At 40.9% G+C, this 13640-nt stretch overlaps 1 protein-coding gene across 1 annotated transcript in view; it reads right to left on the reverse strand.

Moving 5' to 3' along the window:
- Nucleotides 1-56: 56 nt before the first annotated feature.
- WFS1 (wolframin ER transmembrane glycoprotein) overlaps nucleotides 57-13640 on the reverse strand; it is a 33797-nt gene continuing 20213 nt past the window's right edge. The window contains exons 4-8 of the mRNA XM_030449916.1: nucleotides 10659-10803; nucleotides 9776-9946; nucleotides 9084-9164; nucleotides 4413-4558; nucleotides 57-2772 (exon numbers count right to left, since the gene is read on the reverse strand). Of these exons, the coding sequence (XP_030305776.1) occupies nucleotides 964-2772; nucleotides 4413-4558; nucleotides 9084-9164; nucleotides 9776-9946; nucleotides 10659-10803 (2352 nt within the window). The 3' untranslated portion in view covers nucleotides 57-963. The remainder of the gene's footprint in view (nucleotides 2773-4412; nucleotides 4559-9083; nucleotides 9165-9775; nucleotides 9947-10658; nucleotides 10804-13640) is intronic.

The raw sequence follows: 13640 nt of genomic DNA on the forward strand, positions 1-13640 counted from the left end.
ACCAGGGCACCAACTGCTCACACCATCAAAGCGTAAGGAAGAAATGTTGTACCCACTTAGCTCAAGTTTGCATTTCATATTTATTTGCACACCACAAATCATTCAACAAATACACTATTTCAGTTTCCACTGCAGACTGTTAGGTACTCTATTCAGTTGCTTTGGCTTGTTCATTACTGAGGGTACCCCCTCAACCTTCTACCCTCTGGTGTTTGTCCTCCAGAGACCAGCATGGCTTCGGTATCTTAGTGAGATCTCGTGTAGCTACCACAACCAAATCAGAACAAAGACCAAATTCTGTACAGAAATATTTAATGCAAAATGGAAGCTTGAGGACTTTTTACAACCTTGCCAGGCTGTGAAATGGTGTGCCCTTTCCAAAACACACTAAAGTCACCATCTTCTGGACAAATAGTGAAACAATGAGTTCTGCACATGGCTATCACCACCAAGTACTGACTACAAGATCACTTTTTTCCTAGAAAAAACCCAAATAAATACAAACAACATCTGCAAATTAAGCTGTTGTCAGCTACCTATCCTAAATCACACCTGTAAAAACACAAAAGGGCACGTTGTGAATATTTAAAGAGTATAAAGTGCTTTTAACATTGAGATAATAAATGCATCTAGTGTTGTACCACAGGCAAATCTCTATCCATTCTGGACAAAACAGTCTCCATGCAATTAGTCAGCAGCAAACCCCTGCATTCACTTATAATAATATTAACCTAGCATGTATTATTACTTCAGTCATACAGGGTTTAAAACTCAGGATACAGTGTGTACAATTACAAAACCCAACCAATGCTCTACATTACAGCACACATTTTGAGCACAGCTGCAGCAAGTTGGCTTTTTTTTTTTTCTTATTTTTAATCCTTTTCCTTTGAAGAAGCCAAACCTTTGGTAGTGTAAATACAGTGTACACTGAGCAGACCACTGAACCAACGTGCGAGCTCGCTACGCAGCTGACAGGAAGGGGAAAAAGAAGAAATCAAAAGCAAATTTAATGGCTTTATGCACTGTGCTCCTCCAGTCCTGCTCTATTTTCACATGCCTCCCTGCAGGTAAGAGTTTAGACATGCAATTCAAGCAAGTGATTGCTTTCAGTTCAAAGACAGGCCACTTACTGCCGAGACGACCCTCCAGAATTGTGCTGAATTCTATTATACTCCCTTGCCTCAAGTTCAGCAAGACTTTTTTAAACTCACTACTTGCCTTCAGCACAATATCTTTGGTGATATCATCCTCCTCTATGGGCTTGCTGCCATTTTTGCTGCTGAAAGGCATGCCCACCGTTATCTCGAATTTGTACCGATCAAACATTTTCATGTGGCATTTATGCTTGGTCAAATACTTGAGCCGACACAGCTCCTCCTCTTCCAGAGTAACATTTTTAGGGTCACAAAGAGGGTAGGCTTCCCCATACAAGCACCTCATCCAATCACCAATAAAAAGGGGGAGCATATTTATTGCGGATTCGGCGCTATTGTCGATTTCCGTCACGCGGACGTATTTGAACCGCCCGGTCCAGGTCACTCTGTGTCCTTCCAGGTGACTGCATAAAATCTGAGTCCTGGCCATGTTGGTCTCCTTCCAGGACCTGGGTCCACAGAGGAAAGCATACTGGTTCCATGTCAAGGTGGAGTTGTAGACTTTCATCCCTTCGGAGCGGTAGACGTAGAACCAACAGAACAAGACCACAGCTGTGATCCAAACCAAGATGAGTTTCACAATCGAGCTTCTCGTGAGGGATTTCACCACCTCCACTACAGAGAAGTTCACTTTTGTCCACCATCGGAAGAGCAAAGGGACAGTGCACAACACCAGAGTCACCAGGATTTTGATGAGCTCCAGAGACAGGAACCACTTAATGAAATGGATCAGACACATCAGGGCGATTCCCACCCCCAGCACCGGGAGGGCAAAGAGGAACAGGAAATACCCAATTGAGGCCCGAACGAGCCCAATGCCAGAGGACTCCCTGAGAATGACCACAGAGAGCTCACACCACATAAAGCAGACCAGATATGGGACCAGGTAGCAATAGGTGCCTTTAAAATTCCGTAGCTGGGCCATTCTGAAGAAAAGATAGAACAGGTACAGAAACAGAAGGCACGGGATGCTCACATTTAACACGAAGAAGTGGCCGACAGGAACAGTAAAGAATGTTTGACCTAAGAATTTCAGGTAGCCAAAATTCCCAGGTAACACCTGCAGGAGGGACAAGCAACCTGCTGCTATCTCAGTCACCAAGGCTCTTCGTGTGTAAGGTTCTGCACATGTGCTTAAACTCATGTAACTTGTCACCGTGAAGAAAACAGAGATGGTGGCTAACTCTGAGCAGGGTATCCAGTCTTTGCTTGCTATAGGGAAGGAAAAAATGACAAAGAACACCGAGAGTAAAAAATAAATGTATGGCTCTAAGTGGTTCCACCCAAAGTTCACCTCAGCCTGCTCGACATCTAGGTTGGGCTCAAAACGGAGCAGCAAGTCAGTCAAAGCCCGAAAGTTCTCCCAGGCCTTACTGTCCTGAAAAACTTTGAGTGTGCAAATCACCATGGAAATGAAGGACAAATAGAAGATGACCAGTGGAATAATGAAGGCAAAAAATTCGATTGTCAGGTTACTGATGATGAAGAAAAAGATGAGGGCGTTGATGTGGTGGGTTGGAACAATGGTAGACAGCCAATGCATTCCTGCCTTTGATGCAAGATCTATAAGGTGTTCTTTAATTTCCATTATGGCATGAAGTGGGTATTTTACAACCTGGAAAGAGAAAAGAAGCATCTTATTTGTCAGCAGTTTCCTATCTTTTCATCACAGATATTGTTATTGAAGCAGTAACCTCAGCTGACAGGAAAAGATTTATACTTCAGCCAATAAAACGAGATGACTTTGCCTGATATTATCAACTCTGCTTTGATTAATTCAGTCAGATGAAGCTCAGGGGAGATTTTTGATTCCAGAAAAGATGGTTTTCATTACCTTTGACACATACAATTAAATGCCCTCCTAGTCAAATATTCTGCTCTGCTAACTTCCCACTGAAGATAAACTACTCAGCTGCAGTCCTGTTCCATCTTAAGCCATTACTTGAGCTGTGAGTTACTGTAGCTTTAAAGCACCTCATTCTGCCCTTGTTCTGCAAGAATTATGCTATACATTCTGCTATGCATACAGACTACAGGAACCAGTGCCTATGATTCATGGGCACTTAAAGGAAATATTTACAGCTAAGGAAATATTTACAGTTGGGGTTTATCTTTGAAATTCATCCCAAGCACCTGAGGATGCAGGTTTTAAAAAACAGCTTGTAAGCAACAGAAATACCTTGAACTATAATTAGTAATTAGGGATTTTTTTAATTCCACAGCAGTAACTGCACTTGTTACAGGATTGTAAAATCCCCCCTGTCTGACATGGAAGTTTTCAGCACAGTCAGCAGACAAGAGAGGAACTGCTGGATGAAATCTTTCTCCTTGGGACCAGCCACAGACTTTACACAGGAGCAACAAAAAGGCACAGGAATTTTCAGACTGTATTCAAATATAGCATCTGCACATTAGATGCTGCAAACAATCCTCCTTTTCCCATAAAACATAATTTTTATGTCTTCCCAGAACTTCTACGTTTTTTTATATATTTTATAGAAGGGAAAGGACAAGAATGCTTCAGCAAAGGTCTATGAATTGTGATGAACTGGGGCAACACACACAATGATTTGGGCACAAGCTTATCTATTAGCAAAGCTACCTGTCTCCTCCCTTATAAATGCATCTCTTTCAGAATGTTATTAAAAAAATCCCCTCATACCCTCCTTTTTTTTTTTTTTAATCCCCTACCATCTGATAATGGACAACCAAATGGCAACAACTACAACAACTCATGTCAGCAGCTAGAAACACCCCCACCTTACTTGAAAATTATCCTAATATTGAAAGCATGCACCTTAATTTTCCTGTGTTTACTACCTAGAGAAGTATCAGTATAAAAACCCACAGCCAGTTTCACCATTCTTATAGTCCTCAGAGGAGAACCTAGGAGAACATTTTCACACCTCAAGGATAGGGATAATTTTTTCCACTTGCTTACTCCTAGTTAAATAAGGAAGGTATGAAGCATATAGTAACAAAATATGGCACTTTGGACAGGGACATTTAAATCCTCACTGAAATTTAGTGAAGATTTTACCAGGGAAAACCACATCCCTTTCTCTAAGAAATTATATATATATATATATATATGAAGTCAAGAACAAAAGAAATAACAGCAACTATTCTTGTACTGACCTACAGAGTCTAAACACCAGCTTTGAGAATAAGTGCAAGCCACCTCTCTTTGTTGAAATGCCTCAATTTCAGTAACCTAAAAACCAGCTGAAAAGAAGAAAACCTGCTCAGTGTTACCTTCAGGCGTAGGGGTAACTCTTCAGGGGACTTCCCTGCCAGTTCATCATCTTCCTCTTCATGCATAATCAGGTTGGATGGGATGATTCCCTTTGCATACTTCTTGGTAATTTCAACAAAGTCATCCAGGGCGATGAATTTTTTAGCTGCAAGATAAAATGAGGACTTTGAGTAAACGGTATCACCACAGCACTGCACTGATTCAGAGTAGGAAAATTCATTTTCTATCCTGGTATTAAAGAAATTTCACCCTGGGCTTCAAAAACTCAACTACTGATAACACAGGTTTGCCTTGCAACTTGCTCTGAGACCTCTTTCTACAAACAAGATGCTTGTGCCAGCAATATTGGAGTGCTCTAAACCTCCTCAGACCAGCAGTTAAATTTAAATTCTCCTGGAAAGCAAGAGAATAGAGTGAGTGAATGTTGATTAAATGCCAAGTGTTCTGAGGGGGGAAAAAAAAACCCCAGGAACACTACTGGATCAGGTCACACAGTTTTAAATCATAAGTTACTACATCTTTTTTAACTTCTGTAGAGAACTCTCCAACAGCCACACTGAAAAGAATAGTACAGGAATAGTAATTATCTGTACATTATTAACTGGGAAACTGACTTGGATTTGGTATTTAATAATGGCATTTTCCCAAGTGCAGAAGTTACAGACCTATAATTATGGGAAATCCCCAATATAAATATTGAGCATGTAGAGGGACTTAATTTAATGTGTTAGGTGACTATACAAGGGGTCTGCCCCAAACTCTTACCAACTGTGATCTAAACCAAAGAGCCAGCAAAAAACCAAAAAAACCCCCACACTTTCTGCAGCTTTACAGAGAGCAAATTTATCCTTGTGCCCTGGAAGATCCTTACCCAAACCTATGAGAAGGGAGGCAAGAGGTTACTTCCCAAAACTCCAGGGATGCTGCACAACAGAAGTCAATTCATAGACTTCCCAAACACTTTGCAAAACACTTTTGCTCCTTCTCTGAGCAGGGATTTGTTTCTCTGGTAGACAAGCTTGATGTCATTTGTAAAGGAGGATAATTAAGAGCAATTTTTTTCCCCTTCCACTAAAGCTAATGACACTGCTGTAGATCTGAAAGACTTCTGAATGACAAAAATCTATACCACACCTCCTACACAGTAACTTGAGCTGGTACAAATGATATGAAAGCTGGGCTGCTTGGGAGTAGTTTGCCATTTTAAAGAGACAGAAAACTGCACTGAATTTCCAGTCAGAGGGTTAGTGGCTTGAAAGCCAATTAATTTTACCTAAATGCTATGTTTATACAAGTTACATATAAATATATCAGAACATAACACTGAAAACACTGTAGGTACAGAAGAAAATAAAATATTTGTATTAAGATTTCTGCTACAGGAAGAGAGGTGCTAAAAGAGCCCAACAGAAACACTGAAATATATTTACATGTAGCTTGATAACCTGTATCAGAACTTAACATGAAAACACTGTAGGTACAGAAGAAAATAAAAGATTTATATCAAGATATCTGCTACAGGAAGAGGGGTGCTAAAAGAGCCCAAGAGAAACACAGAAATACAGGTTATCATAGAATCATAGAATTGGCTGGGTTGGAAGGGACCTCAGAGATCATCAAGTCCAACCCTTGATCCACTCCCGCTGCAGTTCCCAGCCCATGGCACTCAGTGCCACATCCAGGCTCTTTGGAAAGATCTCCAGACACGGAGAATCCACTACTTCCCTGGGCAGCCCATTCCAATGCCTGATCACCCTCTCCAGAAAGAAATTCTTTCTCATCTCCAACCTAAACCTCCCCTGGCACAACTTGAGACCCTGCCCTCTTGTCTTGCTGAGAGTTGCCTGGGAAAAGAGCCCAACCCCCCCCTGGCTCCAACCTCCTTTCAGGGAGTTGGAGAGAGTGATGAGGTCTCCCCTGAGCCTCCTCTTCTCCAGCCTCAACACCCCCAGCTCCCTCAGCCTCTCCTCATAGGGTCTGTGCTCGAGTCCCTTCACCAGCCTGGTTGCCCTCCTTTGGACCTGCTCCAGCACCTCAATCTCCTTCCTGAGCTGAGGGGCCCAGAACTGGACACAGGACTCAAGCTGTGGCCTCCCCAGGGCTGAGCACAGGGGCAGAATCCCTTCCCTGGACCTGCTGGCCACGCTGTTCCTGAGCCAGCCCAGGATGCCATTGGCCTTCTTGGCCACCTGGGCACACTGCTGGCTCATGTTCAGCTTCCTGGCAATCCAGACTCCCAAGTCCCTTTCTGCCTGGCTGCTCTCCAGCCACTCTGTCCCCAGTCCTTTACTTTAACCTCAACATGGATGTTGCCTTTTATTTGCACTTTAACTCTGTAATGTTTTTTTCCCCCCTCCACTGTCTGCAGCCTTATATCCCACAAAATATCATCTGGCATGCCTCCTAACAAATAAGTAACAATTTATTTCACTGATTTATTAGATGTGAGCCTCACAAAAATTCCTTAGCAACACTTTCAGGAGAGCATGGGACATCCTGAGGGGGATTTCTTAACATCCTATGAATAGGTGGCCTGTCAGAGCTAAGGATCTTTATAATCTCAGGCCTATATCTGCTTAGCCCTCCACTAAGGATACCCCATACATCTCATACCTACAAACACCCATTTGGCTTAAAAATGACCTTCCAAGTATTGACTCTGGATTAAAACTGAAGGAAGAAACCCAGTGGATGGGAGAAGGAAATGGTGGAAAGTAACAGCTGTCTTCATCACCCATGAAAAGACTTCTGCAGAGAAGATGGAGCAGCTGAACTCCTACTTTAAAATGTTTGAGGAAAACTTTTGGGGTTTTAAGTGTTATTAGTATTTTGTCAGCTGTGTGTCTCTTAACTTGATACAAAATGGGTATGTTGTGGATTTGACTTTATTATTCACAGATTTTTTTTTTCTTTTTCTCCATTATGACAAATTCCCCTGCTCCCCCCCCATCAACTGGAGAGAAAGAGAAATAAGCACATCCATTTTCTGCCCACGCTTACAGGTAGGTTCATTTACTCTCCTGTTATTTTATCTGCCACTTCAGCTTTAAAAAAAAATAATAATAATTAAAAAAAATTAAAATTGCCTGTTCTTTTCCTGATAACTCTTGGAGTTACTGAAGAATCTAGAACAAAATGAGTTGCTTTGCTCTCCTGCTCTATCAGCACGTGCTGGGGCAGCTCAGGGATGGAAAGAACACAATTAAGCCCCAATGTAATTTAGCTGTGATGAACCCAGGTATGTGGACATTATAGTACCAGGATTGGACCATGGAACACACCAGTTTCAGCTTGAAGGGCTCTTTTTAGCTTTCCAGAAGCAGCCAGTGAGTTGCAAGAACTGCTGACCTACTCCAACAGAAGTTTTGATAGGACCACAAGCTTGGTCTCCAAAATAAAACTCTTTTTCTGTCACCTACTCCTTCATGGATGCACACAGGAACGTGTCCCTTCCTCCTCTGGCACTGCTGGGAAAGTTAATATTAAACTGAAAGAGAAATGTAATTTTCAGATGTAATCTGTGTAACAAATACAATCCTTGAGGGTCAAGGCCAAACTAGCTTAATGAAATGTAAATCTAATCTTTCAGGCAGTTTAAACCTGTACCCCCAAGATGTGGCTCACTAACACCTGCAGGATATTTTAGTTACACCCATTCTCTACTCCAGGTGTAGTAATAAGTAATTTGCTTGTAGTACTACTACTTATTGTACTAATAAGTAATACTTGGTGACATTTTAAACTCATCTTCAAGAACTTATCTAGACTCTACCTGAAATATTTTTACATGACCTCCTGCACTTCAAGAAAATGAGATTTTCCTACCAGTGATTAATCAAACCTCATGTTAGATAATCTGGAAAAGCTACACCTTGCACTGTTAGAATGCATTACCTTAATTTAATAACTTCACTTTCCTCCTGAAGGTCCAACAACACAGCAGCATTTTTTAGGAATGCAGGACTAGGGAGACCTTTAGTTCAAGTCTAGCCCCCAGCCCCACCATATTTTACAAAAGCTCACCATAAAAACCCCACCATATCACCATAAAAACATATAAAACACCATAAAACCACCATATTTTACAAAGCTGACTGATTTGGGGCTACAAGTCTGGCCCTGTTTGTGCTGAGTGGTTTTATTTTCCCCTCTGCATGAGCTAAGCTGCCCTTCAGTTATGGCAGGAGCACTTTGCTGCATCTTTCCTGCATCAATCCTGAACAAATATGAGAAGGCAAACTCATTATAAAGGAAGGGAAAAAAGAAGCAAGGCAAACAGAATGAGATCTGTTTGCATTCGGTGGCTGCATAATTAATTCCCTCATTGTAATAAAAAACCCCTTACAACAGTGTAGCACTAAAAAAAAAATGACTGAGAGTGCAGAATTTGTGTGTATTGATACTGGTAAGTGCTGAAAGGGCAAGAACATAAAAATAACAAATGAGATGCAAACTCCTCTTAGTATGCTGATCACTGACAAGCTCCCTGGAATGAGGTTCACACGCAGAGGGATTTATTTACCTTGCACATACCATAAACTGAGACTACCAGCTTAAAGCAATCCAAATATGCTATAAATCCTTACTCTGGCAGCCCAAAACTTGCTTGGCAAAACCAAAGAGAAACCAAAAGCAGAGGCAAAAGGTTGAAAGCATCACTTTGCACTCACATTGACTGCTCACTAATCGCTCCAGCATCCTCCTCTGCTTCTGCACAGACTTTGGGACTGGGCCAGGTTGCTTCTCACCATCTGGGTCAAGAACAGAAGTTTATGGGAAGTCAAACAATAAGCAGAATGTTCTTTAAGCTGAAAAATTAATCTGAAAAATGGTATTTCTTCAAAGTCATGAAAAGGCAAAGATATAAATAGGTAAGGAGTGGCTATAGAGCTTGCTGTATTCCTGGATGAGAAAAGGGCTCTGCCATAGGTAATACATCCTGCCCTGACAGTGGAGTGAGCCAGGTGGCTTGAACACTGGGCTTGTATATGGAAATATTTAGTAAACTAACATCAGAATAACTCTGAAGGAAAAAAGTCAAACACAGCAAAGCTGTAAAAGATTTCTTTTCCAAAGACAGTGAGTGTCAGATTAAAATATTTTTAATATTTGGTCCCTTCTATGACCACTTGACAGAATCACAAGCAACACCACAAACTGGCAGGCCTTCATGAACTAATTTTATTGCTCCAGAGAACAGAATTATTAAAAGAGAGTTAAGAAAACAGCAGTGTTAATGACTAAGTAGCTCACACATTTACTTTTATCTCATACCTGATTGTTCAAAAACTCAAAGTTTCTGCCTATATTTGTACTCTAAGGATATGTTTTATCAATCCCATAAATCAGTTCATAAACAGACCTTCATTGTCAACTTGCCCAACGTTTTCCAGTAGTTCAGAAACTTCTAATTGCTTCTTCTTTTTTGGGTTTAATTTCCAGTACATGACTAAGGCAGCTTTCCTCACCGCTCTCTCCAAATCAGTCTCAGATGATAATTTCTTCACTTCTTGCTCATTCTCAGAAGTGATGCCTCAAGGAAAGAAAAATACATTAGCTACTATTATCCCACCCCCACACATAAATGACAGTTTTTTCCCCACCACAATTTTTTTTCTCAGTTTAGCCTGAACCTTCAAGTCTCTTTCATGTCTTGACCACCTCGGTAAATTACTCAAACACCTTCTGTGCCCACAACTTCTCAAAAGCACATTGCTGAAGTTTAAGATGTACTTCAAAGACTAAGCAAGACATGCATCATCCTTATGTCCTGCTTCCCTTTCTCAAGTTCAGCTGTTCAGGCAAAAGGTGGTGCTTTAAATAACAGATCAAATAGTTGGCAGACAAGAAGAGACCATTCAAAGCGTAGGAAGGAGCCCAAAGGATGATGTGGATCTTGAAGTGGGAGAAGACAGAGAAAAAAAGATGAGGAAAGAGGTTCTAAGCAGGAGATATATAGGTGGTGTGTGCTTATTTATGACCTTCATGGTCAAAGAAGTTTGAATGAAAGGTGGAGAGAAGAACAAGCAACAATTCCATGAAGGAATTCAAGCAAGTAATTGATATAAATGCTTTTATGAGCAGTAACAGTAATTAATCCTTTTTAAATCACCCATTCGCTGTCAGCAACCACTCACATCATTTTGCCAGGAGCTTTTCCCCTCTTTTCAGTGTTCAAATGAGTCCATCATTATTTCAGATCAAGTAAGGAAGCACAAGAAAAGTGTCCCTGAGAAACCCCATACCTCTTCTCTCTGCCAGGCACCTACGCAGGAGTTTGACAGCTTCTCTCCGGCCTTGCTTAGCAGCAAGGATGAACCAGTCAACAGCACTGCAGTTGTTAAGTTCTTCATCCTCCTCTTCTGCTAACCTCAAGAAGTGTTTCCCCACCTAGAATAAGCAGGGAACAAAATTCCATCAACGACTGAAATGCACTTTACTCCTTCTCCTCCCACCCCTTGGGAACTCAGCTAGAATAAAATCTCTTTCAACAAAAGGTCAAAACATTTGCTCCTAGCTCTAAAAAACATAGATGGAAGCTGATCTGCTGCAGAGAAAGATCAACTTCCAGATCTGGAAGCAAGAAAGAGTCTCAATAGATTTGGCCAGGTTAATGAATTCATTGCTGTTGGGTCTTTAAGCATCAAGCAGGATCAGGTAAAGCTCCTGGTGTTAAAAGTTACCTTGAATTTAAAAAGTTTTCTTGAAGGCTTTTCCTCCCATAGCACTTGTCAGACAATGGTGCTAGCTTCATTTTAGAAACACAAAAATTAAGTTTTTAATTAATTAAAAATTAATAACCATGGCATGCAGAAATTCCAATGAAGTTATTAACAAAAAGCACTGGAAATGGAAGGAGGCTTCAGCAGTGAAATCCTTGACTCAGAAAAGTTTAGCCATTGATGGTCCAAGCAAACTATTGATTAGTGAATGGGATAAAGCTAATATTGCTTAAACATCAAACAATTTCAGTGAGATGGCCTGGAAGAATCCTATTTAGGATTGCAGGAATTATGGAGCAGTTGCCTGTGTTACTCTTTTAGGGATAAGAAAACATCCACCTTTTTTTCTTCCTTCTATAAACCATATATACATGGTAATATATGGTAATACATGGTAACATGCTAGTAAATACCTAATTGCAATTGCCTAAACCACTTCTGTTCCTCACAAGACAAAAAATATGGCAGAAAGTGGCCAAAACTCCTGGGGATATTTTATCCACATGCTTGGAGAAGCTGGGCAATGCTTCCTCTTGGTTCTCTGCACTCCCTCTCTCCCCCACTGTAAATTCAGTTATGTTCATGCAAATTCAAGCTCTAAGTTCACAGAATTATCAGTTCCAACCCCCCTGTTTGACATTTGCTCTGAAATTTTGCCATTTGTTAGGTTTTACAGCTGGTTTCATACACCTAAGTGTCTGCTCCAACAACTTCTCCAGAGAGAGCTCCTGAGGAGACACCCCCAGCCATTAAATCCCTTCAACCTACACACTGCATCTACCCAAAACCCTACAGAAATCCAACAAATTGGACTAAGGAATCCAGACTAAACAATGTTTAGGATGTCATTCCATAGTTCCACAAGCAGCACACAAGGTGGTTGGCCAAGAAGAGAATACATCAGACAGGAAAAACAAAAGTTTCAGCAACTGCATGGTAATTGATCACCCAACTGCAGGGGAACCTTCAGCTAGTTATTTATTTCAGAAAGTGATTGCTTGAGCATGTTACATCATAAATAACATCCTCTGACAAGAACAGCTGTTTCTCAAGCATGTTTATATTTATAGCCATTCAGTGTTTAAGCATTGCTTCAAGAGTAGTAGGGGCAGCTCTAAGTTCATAAGGACCTCTTGGCCACAGAAATAAATCTCCATTGCACCACAAACTAACAGATTTTTGAATTAGTGATACTGCATGAGCAAAAAAACCCCAAACCTGGTCTAGAATTGAAGTTGCTTTTGGCTTGCCTGCTGTGTTTCATTTTTTTTCTTTATTTGGTTTGGTTTGGTTTTGGTTGTTTATATTTAATGTGTGTTTTATGTGTTAAAACATTAAGATTTTCATCATTTGCCTCACCCAAGAAAATTCACAGAATCCACCCCCAAAATCTGAGCCACCAGAAATATTTTTCCCTTTATTTTGATTCTAAAATCACAAGCTTACTTGCTAGAGGTTTTGATAGCAAAAAACCAACCAAACAACCAACCCACCTCCAAATCCAGTGACAAATATCAAAGCTTCCCATGAAATACAACTGGAAGGTCCACCCTCCAAAAAAGAACCAAAGCTCCTAAGATGGAACCACCTGAAGGAAGAAACTCTGGGAAAAGGTGTTGACCTCAGCTTTGTCATTTCAGCAATCAGGGATTCTCTGAACCCTGAGCTAAGACTGGAGATGAAGGTAACAGCTTCATCTCCTTACTTGGTTGCTCTCAGATGTGGGCATCTCCAAAATTCCCCTTTCAGAGATCCAGGTTGGAGATCCAGAGCTGCCTTTTCCCCATCAGGGCCCTTCAGCTGTGGGGGTTTCATTTCCATAATGTCCTTATTTCTCAATAAAGGAACCACATAAAGCTCCAGTCACCAAGCCAAACTACATATATTTCCACAGTCAATGCAGGGTTATTTTTTAATAAACTCAGAGTAATAACTACAAGCCAGTGAAGCAAATGATTTCTTGTATTTGGCTCTGTAGTTATTAGCACCGCAGTGCCACCTCAGCTTCTCATTCTTAGTCCTACAAAGAGAAGAAATAACCCCAAATTTTTCTAACTGCTTCCAAAGGGACTTGGGTGAATAGCAGAGGAAAAATATTTCTTTCAGGGTTTTACACACAGATTTTTCTACCTGCTTCTAGAGGGACTTACTGAACAGCAGAGGGAAAATATTTCTTTGAGGGTTTTACACACTAGAAGTGAATTCCCTCTCTGCAAGTCACTAGCAATTTGATTACAAAGAAAAGAAACTGCTGTATTTTGGGGTTCTTTTCAGGCAGCCAATTCATCCTGAATGTAAACCCAAGCAAAATTGGATGCTGGGTCTCTTTGCAAGACGAATCCTCTCATTGTGTGGGAACAGAAAGTGTTCACTGTTAAGGAGCTGAAAGAAGGGAGTGAAGGTGGAATGAACTGAGACAGATTAAATCATTATTAATACACAGAAATACACACACATCAGAGGCTTGGATTACATATATTCCCTCTTACTCAACTGCAAGTTATA

The sequence above is a fragment of the Calypte anna genome, chromosome 4A (assembly GCF_003957555.1).
Source record: "Calypte anna isolate BGI_N300 chromosome 4A, bCalAnn1_v1.p, whole genome shotgun sequence".
NCBI classification, from domain to species: domain Eukaryota; kingdom Metazoa; phylum Chordata; class Aves; order Apodiformes; family Trochilidae; genus Calypte; species Calypte anna.